This window comes from Gymnodraco acuticeps, unplaced genomic scaffold (genome assembly GCF_902827175.1).
Source record: "Gymnodraco acuticeps unplaced genomic scaffold, fGymAcu1.1, whole genome shotgun sequence".
Taxonomy (NCBI): domain Eukaryota; kingdom Metazoa; phylum Chordata; class Actinopteri; order Perciformes; family Bathydraconidae; genus Gymnodraco; species Gymnodraco acuticeps.
Window position 1 is genome coordinate 4,422,339 of NW_022990981.1, and position 22,711 is coordinate 4,445,049.

Sequence of the window (22,711 nt, forward strand, 5' to 3'; positions counted from 1 at the left end):
AGTCCCCGGCCGGAAGTCCCCGGAGTTGGGGACTGGCTTCAGTAGAAGCTGCTGGGAGTCCCAGCAGCCTTCCGAGTAAATCGCCAGAACGCCGACACCTCCTCATCTCCACCGCTCCCATGTTTTATTTTGTGTTGCCATAAGTTAGTCTCTCTTTGTTTCTGCGCTGGGCTAATAATGCTAATGCGAGGATAATAAAATGGCGGCTTCACAAAACTTTTTGGGAGTTTTACGGGGCGTGGTTTGCAATCCGCCCAGCCAATCAGAAATATAGCTCTTTTCTCACAAGAGAGCCGTACGAAAGTCCCTGCTCTCTAGCAGCTCTCTGCTCTCTAGCAGGGACTTTCGTGGGGGTAAAAAGGTTCTCATGAACTAATTTTAGTACCGGCTCTTTTTGGTGTGAACGCGATAAAAGAGGCTAACGTCCACGCTAGCTGCTATATGTTTTGCATTGAGGTGATACTTGAGGCTTGATGTGCTGCGGTGATATGCGAATTCCTTTTTGCATAATTTGCACACAACCGTGCTCTTATCGACGCTTCCATCCGTCCGTTTTTTAAAACAACATTTCCCACTGTTGTTCACTGTGGTTTGTTGTTGTCTGAAGTCATGAACGTTAGTTGGTGCTCCAGTATAATCGGTACGCCTGAAACTCATCCAGTGAGAAACGTTCCGCGGTGCAAAAATAAGTGCGATTAAAATGCGTTCATTTTTTTAACGCGTTGATTTTTGTGTAATTAATTAATCTTAATTAACGCGTTAAAGTCCCGGCCCTAGTACTTATATGATTCTGTTTTCTTCAAGGTTGTGTCTTCCTGGTCGAATGTACTTATTGTAAGTCGCTTTGGATAAAAGCGTCAGCTAAATGCAATGTAATGTAATGTCCAGGACAATCACACCGTCACCAAAATCACACTGGTGTTGCCTGTTCCCCTCTAGTTTATGCTCACCAAAGCATTTTACTCTGGGCCTAGCAGGTGAAAAACTAAAGAGGGGCTTCCAAATCCGGCAGAGAAGGTGTTGGTGCTGCCGGATATTAATCAACTGATTAATAAATAAGAAATTGAAGTCAAAGTTTTAGGCATTTTCATTTGAAGCACGCTGTAAATAAGGACTATGAATGAACACATGCAATGTGGAAACACACAAATAGGTTTATTCTCAATACTCATAACTAGCCAATAACAATAGCAACAATAGCCTTCCCCCTAGCGAATGGGGACACACCCCTGAAAGTCCCGCCCACCTGGGATGTTTGTGTCAAAATCTCAAACAAAAAATGAGGGAGCGCAAACGAGAAGAGCTGCAGCGAGAGCAAAAGTCTGATCATTGAGAAAGAAGAAACAAGAACTGAAAACAAAAACCTATGTTAAAACAAAGAAAAAATACTTATAGTTTACATGATTACACAAATGATTTGTTTGCAATTTATAGTTTTATTTTTGAAATTTATTTTATTTTGCTTGACTGCTTTTTTTTTTTTTTTTAAACTCATAGTTTTGCTTTATTCTGAGAAAGTGTTGCTTTATATTTATGATACAAAACTAATCCCATAGTTATCGAGCCTTCATTGTAACAGTCGCGGGTACACTGTGTATTTGCGTGGGGAGTGTTGCAGTATACAATTCCACTGTAGCGACCGGTACCTTAATGGAAAACCCTACATGTTTGAGCACCCTCTATGAAACGTCAAGCTACCCCACAGCACCCCCAAAATAAATCTCTGGCGCCGCCACTGAGCCTGCAACCCCGTTTTGAAGAAATGTGCTGTGCAAAACAGGCTCATTGCAGCCACTAATGCTGTGATAAGACACACTTTTTTTCCAAATATCAGCATTTTCTATCTTTTCATTTTTTTTGCACAGATTGCAAAGTGGCATAGTATTATAACTTATTGTTCTAGCAAAGGGATTGCACAATTGTATTATGTATTTATTTTTTGACCACACAGACTTATGGAGCATTGTTTTATTATCACTGTTCTGGCAAAGTGATTTTTAAAGGAATGCTCACGTTCATATTGATGTATTTTTAATAAATGTTAACTTGGCCCATTACGTGACTATTTGTGTTGTGGGGGGGCCGACTTTTTTTTTTCTCCAAAGGGACAGAACAAGTTTGAGAACCACTGGTCTAGTGACAACATTTACTACGATATTATAGAGTAAATATATATTATAGTAAGTTATATTCAATTGGAGTAAGCTGTGACAGTACAAACAACTGGAATTCAGGTATCCTTCATGTTATAATTGAATTCAATCTGTGTTTAAATGTTGTGCCAGTCAAAAGAAAAAAACGATTTTTAGGAGTTTTCTTCACAGACTGGAGGTCAGAATCATAGGACATACAATGACAGTCTTAAGACACTTCTGTATGAGGCTACCGCCCTCTAGTGTCTGACTGAAAGGATCGCAGGGCACTAAAGACAAGCAGCCAGCTCCAATCACTAAGGAAGGCGGGAGACCACCTGAAAGGCGATGGTCATGTGACCTCACTACATTGTAAACCCTGTACTGTTTCATATCAAAACTATGTTAAAGACACAGCTCATGGCAGTGGTGGGAAGGGAACTAGTAATAATGTATTACGTGCCCTACAGCTTAGAGGAACAACTTTGAGGTTACTTTTAGTAAGTCTATGTAGTGTATGCTACTTTAAACGTCCACTTTATTCAAGAGACAAATATTTAATCCATGACATTCATATGACAGCAATTGTAGACTAAAATGTTACATAACAACATCATACATAAGATACATTACGACTTTTACGTACATATATGCTATGTAGGCCTTAACCTGTCACAAAAGTATAATTCTCCCTTGTGGCATAATAATATCCTAACAGCATGACATAATGTAACAAATGTTCCTTCATTTCAATTTGGAATTACTTCGTATAGGCCTATCTGTACTTTTTTCAAGTATTCTGAATGCCAGAGATTTACTTGTAATTGAATGTATATTTACTTTCATATTTGCCGTCAGAGGACGTCCTTTACCGTTGGCCATGTACGACAACAGTAAAGGACGTGTGTGCATAATATTGTTTTACATTTTAAAAGTAGCCTAGTATTCACAGTGCAGTGTCTAACCGTGGCCAACTGGAAGTACTACTAACCGGTTAGATCGAGGTTAGCTCCGGTGCTACTTCGGCTACTTCCGTGGACCGGTGTTGCCTTTCCTAGCGACCCAGTTTAACATTTCGGCTGCTACGATTGGTCAGCAATCTGAGAGTCTCCTATCCAATTGGTGGAAAGAAACAGGGAGGGACGGATCTTCTTGGCCGATCTTTCGGCTTACATGTTGGAAAAAAGAAAAGACGAATGGAAAAAATTGTAATCCACAAATCGACCATTGCCTAGTACCTCCACGATAAGGTAACATCTGCACACACGAAGAGACATGCTTGTTTGCTTAGCCATATGAACTATACGCCGTTTGAACAACTTCAGGCATTTAACATGAAAAGCAGCCAACAGCAGGATGAGCGATTCTAACGTTAGCCTGCTGCTAGCTAACATAGCTGGCTAACAAGGTAGCTTTTTAGTTTTAAGGTTACCGGGGCAAAACCAGAGCCCACAGTGTGGGCAATGTGACCGAGCAGGTATCGCGTTTGGTTATTTTGACACAGGCAGTCGAAAAGTCGTTTTTTAAAGTGCCCATAAAGATGGTATTTGATAAGCTTCGAAACAGTTGTTGTCGAGCAGTTCTGTCATGTTATTAACCATATAACGGTAAACAAAAGATCTAAAACAATGTATTGTTTGTTATAGTCATTTGTATTCATAATGGTATCCATTTTATTCACACCATTTGGTAAACTGTCTGGTTGCTTGGTACTACTAGCAGCGCTCCATTAGTCTGTTTATGTCCCCGCGCCGCCCCTAAAGGGTTAACACTGGTATGCTCTTATTGTTGTAGCAGTCGTGCATGTTTCATATAGGGAAGGCAATTGTTCTGACTTTAAACCTTAATTAAATATTAGATATGACTGCTACTGCAGTTAATTAATCTCCAATCTTAACATTATTTTAGGTTATAGTTAAAATGAGCTCCCAGCAATTCCCCCGACACGGGCTGCCTGCTTCCGGCGGGGGAGCCCCTCAGATCCCTGCGGCTGGAAACCTGGTGTCCATCAATCAGCAGTCAAATGCAGCAGGTAACTAATCCTCACAGCAATGACCCACCAGTTGCTTAATTTCTGGCAAGGGAAATGCCTATTTAATCTATCATGTTTTCTTAGCAGGTCCAGATGCTGACAGCAGTCGGGATGCTGATAGACAGCAGGATCATCCACCTGCTGGGGGCGGGGGGGCCTTGGCGTTTAGAGATGAGAAGCAGGAGACCATGGTGGTCAGACCCTACCCACAAGTACAGACACACGGCCAGCCACAAGCTGCCCCCCAAACTATGTCCATCCAGCCTGGCACTCCTGTGACTGCGCCTGCCCCCCCTGTGCACCTCCCTCAGGGCCAGCCTGCAGTCCTCACAGAGGGGCAGATGAAGGTGATGTTTACATCTGTAACTGTTCAAAGCTGTAGTATACATGTGAATAGGAAAGTATGTACCACCCTTATTGGGAGATGAAATATAAAAAAATAACCAGATTCGTAGGATTGTTTTTCTTTTATAAACCTACTACTCTATTTTTACTAAATCCGAACGAAGGTCTCAAACTGAGGAACTTTGCAAGCTTATCTTTTAGCTTAATATCACCAATTCATTTAATTTAAAAGGGGCCATGTGCAAACTCTAGCCTTTAAACAATGTTTTAAATAAAAATGTAACATTCTTCTCCTTCAAGATGTTGTTTGATATTCCTTTTATTGATTTCACTCAACATGTTCTAATAATGTTCTTAACACCCTTCAGTGTTAGAATATACCAATTCTTTTTTGTGTCTTTAGGCTGTCCTGAAATCACCAATGCCAAGTCGTCTTATTGCCCCAGCACCAGCTTCAAACCAGGGTCATATCCCCATCCCCCCCAAAGTGCCTGGTCATTTAACTGTCACCATGGAAAGCGGTATGCCTCCATCCCAATCTATTCCTGTGGCAACTATCAGCGGTCAGCAGGTGAGTTCACTGTCCGCAGACTGTGGTGTCTTCATTGTCTCTTTCTTGCTGATGACTAAAGCTGTATGCTTCTTTTATTGTTTTTCAGGGTCACCCTAGCAACTTACACCACCTGATGCCAGCAAGCATTCAAATCATACGGGGCAGTGCCCCTGCTCTGCAGATCGGGACCCCTTCAGTCCCCCCCCAGACGTTCACATCCCATTTACCCCGAGGTATGCATCATTTAATAAAAACGGAATGCCAGGCCTGTTTGTTTATTATACATTTGACATCTTTCTTCATGTCGGTTTAGTTGTAAAAGGTTATGTTAGCATTACGTTTCTTCAAAGATGTACATTCCCAGCTTTAAGGGTATATTTGTGGTAAATCAAATCACAAATGACCTGGCACCTTTTATTCAAGAGGTGAACAAACTTTCAAATAATAAAACAGAACGGCAGATTGAAAAAAATCTTTCCTCATATATTTTTTTATTGCACAGCTCATTGTTACTAAGCATAAAAGTTCCCTCAAAAAATCAACTCCCAGCCATCAACCACACTTTCTTTACTATGTAGATATACACATCATTAAAAGAAATATGTAACATGTTGCCCTATATTGCCAATAGAGTAAAAGGTGGTGGAATGGTGTTCTGATGGGAGTATCCCTTTTCATTTTGTTATACGGTAATACAATACCTCAAAAATCCCAAAACATACCGATATAAATTCTTATATATAGTCTTATTTTGCACCCCTTACATTAAATACATTAGTTGTCCTTTAACTGTTTGTTTCTAGCACTGCATATCCCTTCAATAGTCTCCCTCCTCCCTGTAGGGGCTGCTGCAGCAGCTGTTATGTCCAGTTCCAAAACAGTCCTGCGGCCGGCCACAGGAGCCAGCGCGGGCCCCGGGCCCACAGTGCAACACATCATACACCAGACTATTCAGGTACCTGAACATGTTTGGATTTTATGTTGAAACCCTTTTAGTACATGTTGTGTAATCATATACTTTTCCCACAGTCCCGCCCTGCTGTCACCACATCTACAGCTGTGCTTCCAACTGTGGTGGCCCCCATTTCAGCTACCAGAACCCAGTCACCGGTCATCAGCGCGACAGTCACACACTCCGCAGAGGTGGCCCATGGGTAAGTAGCAGTCCAACAATGTATTGGGGAGGACCTGAGTACAAGTGATGGCGAGATGAAGCCTTATGAAGCTTTGAAGCTTTCCAACCAATTGGTTTGCAAAAGGGCTCATCTCATGAGGCTTAATTTGAACACCAACGTTGGTCAAAGAGTGTAAAACAGGCAGATATGACATCTCAACAGTGTGATCTTTCGTGTACTGTTATCCCAATGAGTAAAGCCTTAGAATAACTCTAAACAATGAACATGAAATCATATTTTCATGTAATCAATTTGTATCAGTATTGTATATATTCCTGTTGAATGATTGTGATTGAAAAGCCTAAGGAGGCTGGTAAACATTATTACTAGGGCTGTCAAACGATTAACATTTTTAATCAGATTAATCACAGCTTAAAAATTAATTAATCATGATTAATCACCATTCGAACTATGTCCAAAATATGCCATTTCTTTATGTATATTGTTGTGGGAATGGAAAGATAAATGAAAGAAGGCGGATATATCCATTTCACATACAGTATCTATGTTTATTATAACATTTTTCTGTGTGTCAAAATGAAAGACAACCCACACACCTATCAATCATCTTGATTTCTATCAACGGGGGAGTACTTCAGGAAAGTCGACAGAGGGGGGGGGGCTAGTGGAGTACTTCGTGACCACAGAGTGTGAACGTTGTGATCAGCTGTTTTAGCGCCGTTCTCCAGTGAAGGGGGGGAGTCTCCCTCCGCAGCCGGTTGGCGTAGTTTTTGCTAGGGGTGGGCGATATGACGATATATATCGTCGTGACGATATATATCGTCGTGACGATATTAGGTCTCCACGATATGCTTTTTCAGAGATATCGTATCTATCGTGATAAAAAAAAATAATAAAAAAAATAAACTGATGTGAAAGACATGCTCTAAAGCTGTCTAGTCAGGATTCAGACAGTATTGCACTTCATTTATTGTCTTGGTTGATTCTGTTGGCTTATATTTTATTTTATTTGCGTGCATATGAAACGCTAACCATTGAGATCATTAAAACTCATTTGAACGCCGATCAAGCCTGAAGCCACAGAGACGGACACCATCCCCTGTCCGGCTAGGGTTAGGGTTAGCCAACACACTCTCACTCCATAATCGTCCAGGAGCGACGTTTGGTCAGTGTCCGTGGCGTCCAGTTGTGACGCTCCTAGGCTCCTTCAGCGTCATAAAGGGACGCAAATAGCTTTCAACTGATTGCAATGTATTCCCATCTGCGGCGGGATTTGACGCTCATGGAAGCACGGCATTCGTTTGTGTCGGCTGCCCTTAAAGGCAATGTGAGCGTCCATTCTCATTGGATAACGGAGAATTGTACACCCGGAAGTAAGTATTCCTCTTACTGTCGATTGATTTTACAGTGATATCTGCATTACTCATTGACTAAAAAACACCAGATTATCCTTGATAATTACACAACATTGATGGTTTAAATTGTGTGCAATGCTTTTGTATTTTTCCCCTTCGATTCGGAGAAACAAATATTTTTTGCGAGTAAAGAGCCGCATTCACACCGCAGGACTTTCCCTGGTACTTTGGTTCTTTAGTTCCGTTAGTACCAATAATGTCGCGTTCACACCGCCGGGACTACTCAGTGCCGGGAACTCTTTTGGCCATTTTCAGTCCCTGCTAGAGAGGTGGTACGAACCTGGTGATAAAAGAGTGCCAATTTCTATTCTATTTCTATTGGCTGGGCGAATTGCAAACCACGCCCCGTTAGACTCTGAATTTGTTTTGTTAGGCAGCCATTTTTTTCCTCGCTACAAAACCACATCCACACCTGAGCGAGTAGTTTCTTTGTACTTTAAAGCAGTTATGACCACACGTACTACAACACCGGAGCGGTGGAATGATGAGGAAGTGTCGGCGCTTCTGGCAATTTACTCAGAGGACGGGATGCAGCAGCTTCTACAGAAAGCAGTTCCCAACTCCAAATGTTTTGAGCGATGTTCGCAAAAGCTACTTGAGCTGGGAATCGTGCACAGTGCACACGGATGCCGGGTAAAAATTAAAAAACTCAGGCAGGACTATAAAAAAATTAAAGACCACAATAATAAGAGTGGTAACGATTTTCTATTGTTATTATATATATATATTAGGGCCGGGACTTTAACGCGTTAATTAAGATTAATTAATTACACAAAAATTAACGCGTTAAAAAAATTAACGCATTTTAATCGCACTTATTTTTGCACCGCGGAACGTTTCTCACTGGATGAGTTTCAGGCGTACCGATTATACTGGAGCACCAACTAACGTTCATGACTTCAGACAACAATAAACCAGTGGGAAATGTTGTTTTAAAAAACGGACGGATGGAAGCGTCGATAAGAGCACGGTTGTGTGCAAATTATGCAAAAAGGAATTCGCATATCACCGCAGCACATCAAGCCTCAAGTATCACCTCAATGCAAAACATATAGCAGCTAGCGTGGAAGCTAGCGTGGACGTTAGCCTCTTTTATCGCGTTCACACCAAAAAGAGCCGGTACTAAAATTAGTTCATGAGAACCTTTTTACCCCCACGAAAGTCCCTGCTAGAGAGCAGAGAGCTGCTAGAGAGCAGGGACTTTCGTACGGCTCTCTTGTGAGAAAAGAGCTATATGTCTGATTGGCTGGGCGGATTGCAAACCACGCCCCGTAAAACTCCCAAAAAGTTTTGTGAAGCCGCCATTTTATTATCCTCGCATTAGCATTATTAGCATTAGCATTAGCCCAGCGCAGAAACGCAGAGAGACTAACTTATGGCAACACAAAATAAAACATGGGAGCGGTGGAGATGAGGAGGTGTTGGCGTTCTGGCGATTTACTCGGAAGGCTTCAGTAGAAGCTGCTGGGAGTCCCAGCAGCTTCTACTGAAGCCAGTCCCCAACTCCGGGGACTTCCGGCCGGGGACTCTGGGCGGCAGTATACGCCGTGAAGTGGTTTGCGGCCTGCCAGTAAACCCAAAGCAGAAGAAGAAGAAGTGACGTCAGCGGCTTCATTTGCCTAATCCACCCCCAGGTTCAAAGAGTTCTCATGAACTAAATTCTCATGAACCTTTGTGGGAAAAGTACTGCGGTGTGAATGCGCCTAATGCCTGGTATACTAAAATCCATGTGAAAAAAATTGCTTCTCACTGTTCTCAGGTCAAATATTTATATGTGATTAAAAATGCGATTAATTTCGATTAATTAATTACAAAGCCTCTAATTAATTAGATTAATTTTTTTAATCGAGTCCCAGCCCTAATATATATATATATATATATATATATATATTGCCACTGTTTTTTAATACTGACACCTAACTTGCACTAAGGTGTGTCTGCTGCTATATATATTGCCACTGTTACATTGTTTTGAAACTACTTACACTTTATTTTACATTTCACACTTTTATTTAACTTCAATGTACATGCATACGACACACCTGGAACAGCGTGATGCCGTTATTGTTATGTCTTGACTATGCAATAAAACAAACAAACTGGCGAAGCTTTATTTATTGTGTCCCACCCCAAATGTGCAGAATAGAAGAATGTGAGAGCAGACAGGTGTCGGTGGTTGAATTTATCTACAATGTTGCAACCTTGTGCAGCAATGGCACGGGCAGAAACACAAGTCTTACACACATAAACACAAGTCATTTATCATGTCATTTGTTTTAGATAAATAAGGGGAAAACACCAAACAAGGGTTAATGTCCTTTTCCAAAATCAGCCTGAGGGGGTAATATATAATAAATACATAAAGATAAAGTCCATTGTTATAATGGGGTATTTTATTTGTAAATTACCCTTATGAACTCCATCATGTCTGAGGTCGGAAAGTAAACAAACGCCTCATACAGCGGGTGGGCTTTATACCCCCTCCCCCCCGTGTAGTTCTTCTTCTCTCGTTTTTTTTTATACTCGCCGTGAAGTGGTTTTGCGGCCTGCCAGTAAACCCAGAGAAGAAGAAGACGAAGTGACGTCAGCGTAATCTTGCCTCAGGGAAAGTACTGCGGTGTGAATGCGATTGGCACTAGCCCCCTGGCGGATTCAGTGCCGTGGTACTTTAGTGCCGGCACTAAAGTACGGCAAGTCCTGCGGTGTGAAAGCGGCTAAGGATGGCAGAAGACACTACACTACCCAGAATCCCCAGCTATCGTTTGGACTACACCATGTGCTCTGTGCTTGTACTGTTAAGTAACTTGAAAAATAACCATAATAACCGACATGAAAAAATATCGTGATATATATCGTCTATCGTGATACTGCTTGAAAAATATCGTGATAATATATTTTTTAATATCGCCCACCCCTAGTTTTGGCACAATTCCGTTGTACAGACCGACGTTAACAGCAGCCTGTCTGTGCACACGGAGACCGACTCTGTCGTTCGGTGATCTAACCGCCTTCTGGAAAAGCTTCACAAGTACGTACGTACGTACGTACGCAAATGCACTTTGTGACACGAGTGACAGACATTACGCATTTCAGATTACGCACAACGCCTGCGTACCAGTTAGTGTACCCCTGTACTACAGCAAAACTATTCTCCGTCGGGACTTCCTACAACAACACCACGCCGTTATCTTGATTCTGATTGGCCAGAAGACATTATCAAAGATGTTCTATTGAGAAGACGATCACTACGTGACAAAAGTTTTCAAAACCGTTTCTGGTCTTCGGTATTTCCAGACAAGTGGCTACTGAAATCAATCTTACTAACTGCTGTCTGTGCAATTCTCGGCGCGAGTTGGCAGACTTTATTTTGCTTACTTTAACATCATTTTTCATGGTGGGGCTAAGCCATTTCTTGGAATGGGTGTAGCCTACCCCAGCCATACCCTGGCGCTGCCACTGGTGGCACGTATGGGGCGGGCCATTCTGCACATGCGTTAAATATTTTAACGCAATTAATTCAAAAAATTAATTACCGCCGTTAACGCGATAATTTTGACAGCATTAATTATTACATTTAGCTGATGCTTTTATAAACAAAAATATATTGACCAGTTGTTGAACCAGGGACCCTGTGGTTGAAAGTCAAAAGCCTTCCAGCTTAGCAACAGCCCATATGCTGGTTCTACCTGAAAACACTGAAGCATTACTTTACACTTAATATACTTTGTCTTACTCTTTGCCAATCAACACGTTCCTGCATTTCTGTTTCTCACTGGTCTTCTCCCTTCTGTCTGTAGTCTCTTTAATTGGGATGTGTAATTTGGTGCCAAACTTGTATTTAAAACCTCGAAACCAATCTAAGTGATGTGTTGACAAACAAACAAACAATCTTCAGGGTGGGTATAAGTGAGGGTCTGAGCTCTCTTAATCCCATTGTGGCACCGGGCCCGGGTACAGGAGGGGTAATATGAGTGTTGTAAAACTGTGAGGTGTCAGTGGTTCAACCGATCTGAAGCAGTCACGCTGTATTGTTGGGCAGCGAGGCTTCTTTTGTCATCGATGACGTCACTGGCCTAAAACGATACAAGCCTCGATACACGCTTCACCAAAATCCTGGATTACTCGAACCACGCTCCGAAGTTTCGGCGCAGTACGTAATATCACTAATGAGTACAGATTATGTTTGTGTAAACACTGTATAAGAGGTTTGTCTGTATTTAATCTGATGACAAAGGGTTGCACAGTATAGTAAGACAACACAGAGATACTTGTGACTTAATGGAAACTTCTATTTTTCTATTGTTCTTTCAATTCTTTAATATCAGCCATGTGTGCTATATTTAGTCTCAATATGGCTCGAGAACTTTATCCAGTGCAGCTTAAAGCATTTTATAAAATAGTATGAATTCAACCTTAATAACTTGCGTATTCATATTGTGTTAATGGGGCAGTAGGTTATTACCTCTGTATACATTTTCTACAAAAAAATGTTTTACCTCAAAACAATGGGTCTTTGTGTGAATCTAACCATTTGAACCACTTCACTTTAAAACTTTATTATATCCTAAACTAACCAACATGTTACTGGCTGTAATAGTGGCAACATAATGTAAAGTCATCATAAGAACAACAGAGCGATGGAGTGTGAAGGGGCACATCTTGAAGGAAATGAAAAGGAACACACTCTGTTCAGTGAGTCCTGGAATGGTGAAAGTGTTCAGTTTATAGCTAAACAGAAGAAAAGTCATTCAAACTGATGACTGTTTGTTTAACATAGAGATCTTTTATCTGACCATGTCTTCATCACTTTTATTGAAAGGTGCCTGAGCCTCAATCTATGCTCTAAAGGGGCTGTCATTTTTTCCCCAGGCGTCCAGGGCTGTCCATTCACCCCCCTCCCCCCACGGTCAGCATTCAGAGGTCTCAGGCATCCCGGGACAACGCCACACGGATCACGCTGCCGTCTCACCCGGCCATTGGATCTCAAAAGCCTCAGCCTCCGCACATGACACAGGTTACTGCTTCTTGATGGCTGTCTGCAAAATATGAATATAAATAATGAAAAGTCATTCAAAACACTGACTGAACTAAAACGTTTGTGTTTCCTACAGAAGCCCATGTTCAGTCCTGTGACACCGGTAGCTGCAGCTACTGTGGCTCCAATAGTTGCCACTAACACTGTGCCATCAACAACCACAATAGGTATTTTATATATGAATTAATACCAGCTATAAAATGTTTTACAAGAAGAACACAATGAAACTTAAATCTGTGCAGTTATTCTTCCACATTTATTAAATAATATTGTCGTCCTAATTTTTTTAGGCTCTGTTCCGCATTCACAAATGAACAGTAACACTATTGTCACCATGACGATGGCATCGCACTCCTCTCATGCTACAGCTGTGACCACCTCGGCCATCCCTGTTGGTAAGAGGATTGTTTGGTATGTGGCGCAGTGGGTTGTGTGTTGATGTTGGGATTAGGGGAGCACAGGTTCAAACCCCACTGCAGTCAGCATGTCGTTGTGTCCCTGAGACACTTCACCCCAAATTGCTCCTGTGGTGATTGTCCTCAGTATTGAGTATGTAAGTCGCTTTGGATAAAAGCATCTAACAAGTGACATGTACTGTAACGTAATGTTTGGTGTCTTGGAATGGAACCCGGCTGTGTGCTTCACAGGCATTATCTTAACGTAAATGAATGAATCGGGTTTTAAACTCATCTTTCTGCTACCTATTCCAGCTAAAGTGGTCCCTCAGCCCATCGCCCACTCTTCATCTCGTGTGCAGCCCGACTACCCCGGAGACAGAGCCAACCTCATCCCCATCCCTGGCCATCGGCCGTCTCCTAACCCCGTCACCATGGAGGCCAGAAGTGACATCAGGTGAGCACACAATGTTGAGCAATTGACACGGTTATACCAGGAAAAATAGACAACCATAACATGGTAGTAGACATCTGATATCCACTTGTTATGTTTGAAAACCTAATGTAAAAAAAAGCTGATTCGAGCCACCACCAGTACTAGAGACGTTTATCCATTAAAAGAGCTCTTTCATCCTTTTTTTGCCATTATTTTATACTGCCATAAGCCACAAATTGTGCTTCTTTTAAGTATTTGGGTCTGGACCAACATGGTCAACCACTCCACTGACGCTGCAATCCCTAGATCCACGCAGATAGAGCGGCTCGGGTAGGTGTGGACAGGAAGAGCAGGTAATGGTGGAAAAAAAACCTAACCATACAACATTTTAGATTGGAAATCAAACTAAGCAAAGATGACAAAAGGATATCAACAGATCATAACTTTGTTAAAGCGACATAGTGAGGGTTCCAATGACATATGCCCCTTTCACACCAACGCGGTTCCAGGGCCGGTTCGGAGCTGGAGCTTGAAAAGCACTGGTTTTTCCTGTTCACACCGCAGCGGAGCCGCCTCTAAGCTCCGGAATCCGGTTAGTTTCAAGCACCAAAAAGTTGTCCGTCTAGAAAACAAGCACCGCTTACGTCGGAGGCAGGGGCAGGGGCAGGGGCAGGGGCATCAGTTTTAATGTTATACCATAGTAATTAATGCTGCAAAGCTGGATATTTTGAGCTTGGCGCATGCAGAGGCTAACAACAGCTAGCTCTAACGCCATCGAATAGGACGTATATTTACCTTCTTTCTCCTACAGAATCGTCGTTGATGATGATGATGATGATTGTAAAGAACTTTTGAATGTAGCATGTAACGACTGTAAAGTTGGTAGTAAAGTCGTCCCATTTCTTCCATTTCGTTTCGACAGAGCAAAACCAAAACGAGTAGCGCTTCAATACAATCGGTCATTGTTGTTGTTGTCGATGTGAGGGGTTTCCGCGCGGTTTGGCTTTATGAAGCAGGCACGCAACGGTTACGTCATGACGCAAACGATGACGCAATGACGCAAACGATGACGCAATGACGCAGCACCAGTCGGGCTCTGAGCGGTGTGAACAGAACGGGAGCTGAACCGGTTCCGAACCAGAAAAACTCTACCACGGAGCTAGAACGGGAAAAGCCTTGGTGTGAAAGGGGCATATAGTGACACTGCCTCCTTTCCCTAACTGCAGGATTATAAATACAATTCTGGCGAGTCTATAGTAAATTGCAGGGGAGAGAAGACACATCGTTTACTTTCTCCGTCTTTATATGTAGATATGACTTTTCTCCGTTAATCTCCGTGACATTGTTTCCATAGCAACAACAACTTCCTGTCAACAGCGCTACCTCTCCTTCAAAATAAAAGCATGTCCACAAATAAGAAGCCAAGCCAAATTACACTTAAGACATATACAACTACAACGAAAGTAACAAACACAATGCGATATCCTTTTCAATTTCAAAGAACACAAATTGGGTTACATTAACAAATAACTATAAAAAAACAATACTGTAGAATAACAAAAAAAATGCCGTGAAGAAACCGAAATACACGTGTTGAAACGGTTCGCTGCTGATTACTACTTAGTTTCCATTATGGATTGTGTGTATGGATTCAGATTGCATTCACTAAAGATTTTTTTTTAAAGTTGTTTTCTTATTATAACTTCTGTATTTAAATATGTGGATTTAGATATATGGAGATTAGTTATAATGAGATTGTAAGTAATTAAGTATTTAAGAGAAAAAATTAAATGTGATAAATATGCATTTACCTGAGTAATAGAGATTCATTCTGCTTGTCTGAATCATTGTGTATGTTTACTTTGAAGGCCGCCTGTGCCCGTGCAGTTCCAGTATTTCCTACCGGCATACTCCTCTTCGTACCCTCTGGCACACACCTACACGCCCATCAGCAGCTCTGTTTCTACCATCCGCCAGTACCCTGGTAAGCTCTGCTAACAATGCTGTTCTACTGGTAACATACACTTTATTATTTGACTTGCCATTTAAATCTTGGACTGTAGCTAAGATGTTGACACAATATTCTGAACTCAGTACTTTAAATGTGGAATGTTTAACATGAGGGTTAAACATGTCACACAAACATCTCACATGACTTCTCCCTCTCAACATAGTTACCCCTCAAGCTCCTAGTTCAGCACTGCCTACCCAGGCTGGAGTAGGCGTGGCGACTACCGTCCATCTGAACCACATGCAGCTGATGGCAGTGGATCGCATCGGTCTCCCATCCGCACAAATCGGCACCCAAGGGATCCAGCCAGCACCAATCACTGCACAGGGCATTCAGCCTACACCTATAGGAGTCCAGGGCCTGCACACGTCCACCCCCATCGGCACGCAGGGACTACAGCAGGGCCCCATGGTCACTCAGCAACAGCAAGCACAGTCTGAAGCAAAACCTGGTGATTACTAAACACACATTGTGGTGCAGGGATGAGTCCTAAACCACAGAATGAGTCAGGATTTTAACACTCCTGGTTCGAATGTCTCAAAGTCAACAGTTCATTTTTACTTGTTTTTTTATGGGTTCCTAAAGTAATGTCTGCCGTTAAAACAAGCTAAGAGATTTGAATGTGTTGTTGCACGTCAGTAAATACCCCACTCTTAAATGTCAACATTAGCAGCCTTTAGCTTAGCGGAAGTCACATGACGTGAAGTGGACTTTGCATTTAAGCTTCAACAATTATAAAAGTGGTGTAAATATCTGCAGTTTATTTCGCTGATCAAAACGTGTAATTATCTTAAACAGATGTTTGCCATGGAGCTTATTTGGGAAATATTCCCAAATCCGATAGAAAATCCCATTGGCTTTTGGAGAGGGAGCACTTGCGATGCTAACTTCCGGGTCAGCCTACAACAATAGGTCATCACTGCACCTCTCTTTACTGCCTCAGTGAAACATCATGGTGTTGATGAGTGCTACACTTGAGATGTTGGCTGCATGTAACGCATGTTTGATTTTCTTCAGGGGTTGTTTTGGCCGATGGCTTTGTAGCCAGCCCCATCAGCAGCACATTCAGCTCCACCCAGCCAGTTGCCACCATGGTGCAGGCACACGCCCAGGCAGGGGTAGGAGGAGCCCCCACCCTGGTCTCCTCCCCGAGACCCAGCATCCTCCGCAAGAAGCCCACTAATGAAGGGTGAGTAGAAGAACAGTACATGAGACGTGTTCAAATCCTAAACCTCTTAACTTTTATTCCCACAGTTCTGTCAGTGCTTATACACTGCATAAAAAACACTTTGTCCATTTTGAATTCAGGCTCCATAATTGTTTGAAGTTAGATGCTTACAAATAATATGTCACATAATGCGTATCTCTTGCCTATTTGCTGAGTCATTACAGACTGTGGTCACCCTAACCCTGACCTAATTATATACCTTTAGATTGCTCTGTATATACTAAACAAGGCTGACCAGTGGCAAACAGTAATTTCATAGCAGGTTGTCGTCAGCATTCAATTATATAAATGACATTTGACAGAAAGTAAAAAAGGATGGCTAAATGTTTTTCTCTTTTACCAAACCACCCCTGCTCATCTTTGTTTCAGGTGTGTTCGTAAGAACCTGATCCCCGCCCAGTCCAGTGACCCAAGTGGAGGCAGAATGGAGAGTGGTGTGAGGGGAGCAGGATCTCCCCGACCTGCAGGGTGAGCCCCCATCACATGTATCCATATTCATGTCCTGTCATTATAAGTTCTGATACGAGTCTAAAACCTTTCTCTCTCAGGTTGAAAGCCAAAGGTGAGGTTCACATGGGGGTGGCCCCCCCTGTCATGGCTACAGTAGAGGCCCTGTCTTCCCAGGGAGGAGAGCAGCATGCTCTGTCCTCCAACGCTCAGCACCTGGCCCAAGCTATCCCCACCCTGCTGGCCCAGCCGGGGCCCGCCCCCCCCCTGCAGCCCTCCACTGTGCTCTCAGCGCTGCCGGCAGCCATGGCTGTGACCCCCCCCGTCGCAGCTTCAATGGCCAACACTGTGGCCTCCCCCACCCAGCCTGCGGCCAGCAGCACTGCAGCCTGTGCTGCTAGCTCCACCTGCCCAGACCTAAAAATCAAGCAGGAGATGGAGAGCATGGACACCTCGCAGCCAGGTGAGCAGCGCACCAGTCTCCGGGGAATGTTTCTCATGGTCCTGTGTTTTTGTAACTGATTGTTTTTATTGAATATTTAAAAAATAATTATGTTATCACTCTTTTATTACACCTTTTTGTAACTTACTTACTTTCAATATATTGTGCAAGTTTATAAATACAAACTGTAAAATAAAAATGACATACGCTACACAGGACAAGGACAAATGAACATGATTTCATAAAAAAATAAAACTTGGTAAGCACATAATTGATTTCTTTTCGATGACAGTGGAAAGGAGGTAATCCATTTTTGCATGCTAAAAATTGCATGAAATAAAAATAATCAAAAAATGAATTCCAGTAAAACTATAAGAAATCCATAAACATAAAACAATCAAAATGTACACAAATAATGGATGTGTTTATCTCTTCCTCTCAGATCCCAATGCAAACTTGTCATCAGCCCCTGGCCTCACCCAGGCCTCCTCCCTCAGTGCTCCTGCCTCCGCTGATCTGATCCCTGGAGCCTCCCCCAGGAAAAAGCCCCGCAAGCAGCAGCATGTCATCTCCACGGAGGAGAGCGAGATGGTGGAGACCAACAGCACCGACGAGGAGAAGGCTCCCGGCAGGCCCATCACCGGCCGGGCGGAGCGGCGCGAGTCTCCTCCCAGAGAATATGTTGGTATGTAACCCCCATGATGACATCACTGATGAAAATGATGATGTGTTATCGGCTCTTGTTCAACACTCGTTTGTCTTGCAGATGAGGAAGGAGTGCGTTATGTTCCAGTGAAGCCCCGCCCTCCTGTCACTCTGCTGCGGCACTACAGGAACCCCTGGAAAGCTGCCTACCACCACTTCCAGAGGTACAGCGACATCCGTGTCAAAGGTCAGTAACTTCCTAGAAAAATGCTTGTGCTCTCGGTTTGTGCAAAGTGTTGAAAGTTCATTATAAACATATAAACTTTAAGAAGTTGTGTTTTTTAAAGTTAGGAATATTCAAAAATACTTACTGTCAATACTCGATTCTCTTATCTTCACAATCACTCATGCAAAGGGGAAATCTTTCATATCTGAAATAAAACCATCTTGTCCTCATATGTGTTAGCTATGTACTTCTGATTGAAGAGAAGAAGAGAAGAAGGCGTTTTTTATTAATCCCCTTGAGGACATTCAGCTTTAAATCTGTTGTTGATATAGAGCAGGGGTCGGCAACCTTTTTGATATGAAGTGCCATTCAAAAAAAATTCTTATCAGCGTGCCGACGATCGTGTATTATCAGCGGGGAAGCAGTGTGTGGACTAGTGTTAATTTCATTGACTAAAACAATGACGAAATATGTTCGTCAACAACCTTTTTTTCCATGACGAAAACGAGACGATGACGAGACGGCACCGACGGCAGTAAACAATAACTGCAACGAAATCATCATCATGCAATATCGTTGACGAAAAGTGACGAGACGAAAATGTAGTTCACTAAATAAAAACTATGCCAAAATCTCTCTTTACTTTCGTTGACGAAAAATGAGGAGACGAAATATTATCAAAGATAACGTTACATCTCTGATAGTCAGTTTTTCTCCCAGCAGTTCCATTTCCGGTGCTGCGGCAGGGCAGCAGCTGTGTGTCCGTGCTGCGCGCGGCGGTACATTTGAATTACACCGGGCAGCGGCACACTGAACTGTCAGGAAGACTCGGGTCTAACTCATGGTCTAACTAACCTTATTTAACAGAAAATAAAATGGCAACAACAGGGCTTGGGAGCAGTGGTCGCACTCGCGTTAACCGAATACCCCCCCGTCAGCGCGAGTGAGTGATAAATTGTGCACTCGACGGGTAATAATGGATTTTGACGGAAATGTTACAATCCTGTCCGTCAAAATGACTGACAACGAACAAGTCTAAAGCCACCACTGCTTGGGAGAAAGAAACGATGTGATATTTGGGCCCATTTTCGCTACAATGAGGCGGAGAAAAAAAGCGAATGCATTGTTTCATCAGAAGGGAAGCAATGTGGCCATAACACAGGTAAAAACACCACAAACCTGAGCAGATACTCTGCAAAGCTTCTTAATCATTCAACCTGTGTTTTTCATCAAATAAGGACAAGATATAATCTTATTTATTTATATTTGCTAAAATGACAAATTATTGGTTTTGGCTAGACTAGTTTGACTGAAATGTTCTATATAATCTGATGACTAAAAAAGACTCAACAGTTTTCATTGACAAAATAATTATTTTTAGTCGACTAAAACTTGACTAAATAAAAACAGGATGAAGGTGACTAAATATGACTAAAACTAAAAAGGAAATTTAACACAGGACTAAGACTAAAACTAAATTAAAACATAGCTGACGAAATTAACACTAGTGTGGACCTGTGCAACTTACATGATGCCGAATTTAACAAACAAATTTAAATAATTAGTTTAAACGGCATAATAATAAGGACGATCATCCGTTCTGTGATTCTCCAGAACACACAGATGGCCAGTCCGCCCCTTTGTAGCATATTATTTCGATGAGAGATGAGCAGATCGCCACTGGGCTTTCAACTAAAGACACAGCCACGCAAAAACTGCGGCATTTGTACAGCTCCTTATGGGTACTGCAATTTGTGAAGTGCGTTCCTCCGTGGTGAAACGATCAGCACTGCACCACGGAGGAAAGCGGCAGAAAGTCACCTGGAGTTAAAGAGAGCGGGGCTGCGCTGCGTGCATGGCTTCCTTCTGCAGGTAACGGGGAGACGCGCTCTGGCGGCGGTCTCGTTCAGGATCCGAAAATACAATTGAAATATTTTGCACACTTATTCCACTTATTCCTAGTGTGCCACTGGTTACGGTGCCGCGTGCCAGGGGTTGCCGACCCCTGATATAGAGTAACAGTTCAATGTGAAAAAAGACACACTTCCTGTGGCTATAAAGGAACTCTCTTTACTTTGTTTTTTGGCAATTGCATTATTAGTGACACTTTAGATATCATGATAAAGGCCCTGGAGAGTCTGTGTGGTTCAGGTACGTGGGACAGTGACACAAGAAAGGTTATATTTTCCTATTAAAAATATGTACACTTCATATCAACAATCCTTTGCTCTTCTAACAGAAGAGAAGAAGGGCAGCCTGCAGGATATGGGCCAACCAGAGAGGAGTGGACATGCCGAGCACAAGGCTGGAAAATCCACCTGTGTGCTGCACAGCTCAGGCAGCTGGTGGAGTGCTGACCCCAGACCTGCAACAACAGAACACTACTGTGCTTGTTGATCCCTCTGGGCACTAATGTCTTTCTCCTCTCTCTGCAGTCGAGTTTGGGAGCATGATGTGTACAGCCGCCTCTCCACCGCTGCAGGAGGGCCTGATCCCACAAAGAAGAGGGCGGGCTCTGATGATGATACTGCACCGGATCAACGAGCTCATACCAGGTAGGGTTGGTTGTTCCTGCAGACATTATCTGCTCAGGGTTGTTGCAGCACATTGCTCATCAAACGGTATCTTTATCAATTAAATGCGAACAAGTTTTAGTTAAACTAAGGTGTGTGTTGTGTGATGTGGGTGTTTGTGTGTTGTGTGGTGTGGTGTGGTGTGTGTGTGGGTGTGTATGTGTAGTGTGTGTGTGTGTGTGTCGTGTGGTGGTGTGTGTGTGTGTGTGTGTGTGTGTGTGGTGTGTGTGTGTGTGTGTTGTGTGGTGTGTGTGTGATGTGTGTGTGGTGTGTGTGTGTGGTGTGTGTGTGTGTGTGTGTGGTGTGTGTGATGTGGTGTGTGTGTGTGGTGTGTGTTGTGTGTGTGTGTGTGTGTGTGTGTGTGTGTGTGTGTGTGTGTGTGTTGTGTGTGTGTTGTGTTGTGTTGTGTGTGTGTGTGTGTGTGTTCAGGGTAACATGCAGGCGCTGTAAGCTGGTGATGGACCAGGTTGACCGAGGCCAGAGACACCATGATGGAAGGTTCTGGACCCACAAGGAGAAAGTGCTGAAGCTGCTCAACAAGAACGGTGCGGCGAAGAAGTCCTCCAAACTGAAGCGCAAAGAGCGGGCGGTAAGCTTGGACCCTCTCCTCTGTCCACAACCATCAGCACCCCCCATCTCTGAAGGGGGGGTGGCCTAACAATTTGGTGCTATGATTTGCTGCATACAATCGCACGCAGCCTCCGATCTGCCTGAGCAGACAGTGACAGGAGGGCGGGAGGAAGCAGACGAGCGCCATCAACAACTGGTTCTCATTCAAGCTCCACACACATGTTGATTGGGGAAGCATTGTAGGCTACATTAGAGTGGCCAACTGGTCCTTTTTTATTTTGTTAAATATTGAAGACCCCCAGAGACCATTTTTACTAACCTAATTCCTGCCTCTCCTTTAAGACAATGTCAGAACAGGCACACCGTGTGTCTTTTAATATATGTCACTTAATGGAGTTGCGGTTTAAAAACAAACAAATTAAAAAGTGATGTAAGTATTTCAGTTAGAGGACCAGCTGAGAGTTATTGAATGGGTCAAATCATTTGGAAAGGAGTCCTCTCATTAGCTGTGTATACAGACTAATCTCACACATGCTCTTTTCATTAAACTGTGCCTTCATTTAGTCAGCTTTCACTGCTTCGCCTATTCTCTGAAAATAGGTTAGTTCATATACTGTGGGTAAACACACTTGAGATTTAAAAAGTACTAGATGTGGCAAATTGAATTGATTTAATGTCCAAAAAATGCTGTTATAGGTTCAAAGAACAAAAGAGTCCTATTATGATTATCTGAATGCTAAAACACAATGCCAACTTAACTTCACATTTTAAACGGCCATGAATCTACTAAGTGGTAAAAACTATATTTTTGATTTGGTGTCAGAGTGAAGTGCTTGAAAGAGAGTGAGTATCCTCGTGTGATCATACTGGTGGATTGAGTTTATGTAAATCACTGTAAATGTGCTTTTGGTTCTTCATTGACATCTTTTCAAATTTTGTACTGAATAAGCATTTTGTGCAGTGTGGCGTGTGCCGCTTCATTTTGTGTAACGATAATGACGTTATGAGATGAAGCACCCTGAAACATCCAGCTATTGTACATTGTTTTTGTCTGTGTAATTATAGTAAAGATACTTAAACAATATGAAAA

The 22,711-nt window shown here is 42.7% G+C and overlaps 1 protein-coding gene across 1 annotated transcript; it reads left to right on the plus strand.

Annotated features, from left to right (window-relative positions):
- Nucleotides 1-3,205: 3,205 nt before the first annotated feature.
- On the plus strand, nt 3,206-22,711 carry sap130a (Sin3A-associated protein a). Its single transcript, XM_034235677.1, is given in 25 exon segments — nt 3,206-3,382; nt 4,041-4,164; nt 4,249-4,511; nt 4,913-5,080; nt 5,169-5,295; nt 5,905-6,017; nt 6,092-6,216; nt 12,483-12,627; nt 12,725-12,815; nt 12,939-13,043; nt 13,359-13,500; nt 15,348-15,463; nt 15,654-15,941; nt 16,508-16,679; nt 17,088-17,186; nt 17,267-17,628; nt 18,050-18,292; nt 18,374-18,499; nt 20,718-20,746; nt 20,748-20,765; nt 20,767-20,828; nt 20,914-21,004; nt 21,006-21,033; nt 21,071-21,080; nt 21,493-22,711. Coding segments are annotated over 24 exon segments (3,252 nt in total). The 5' UTR covers nt 3,206-3,382; nt 4,041-4,052; the 3' UTR covers nt 21,710-22,711.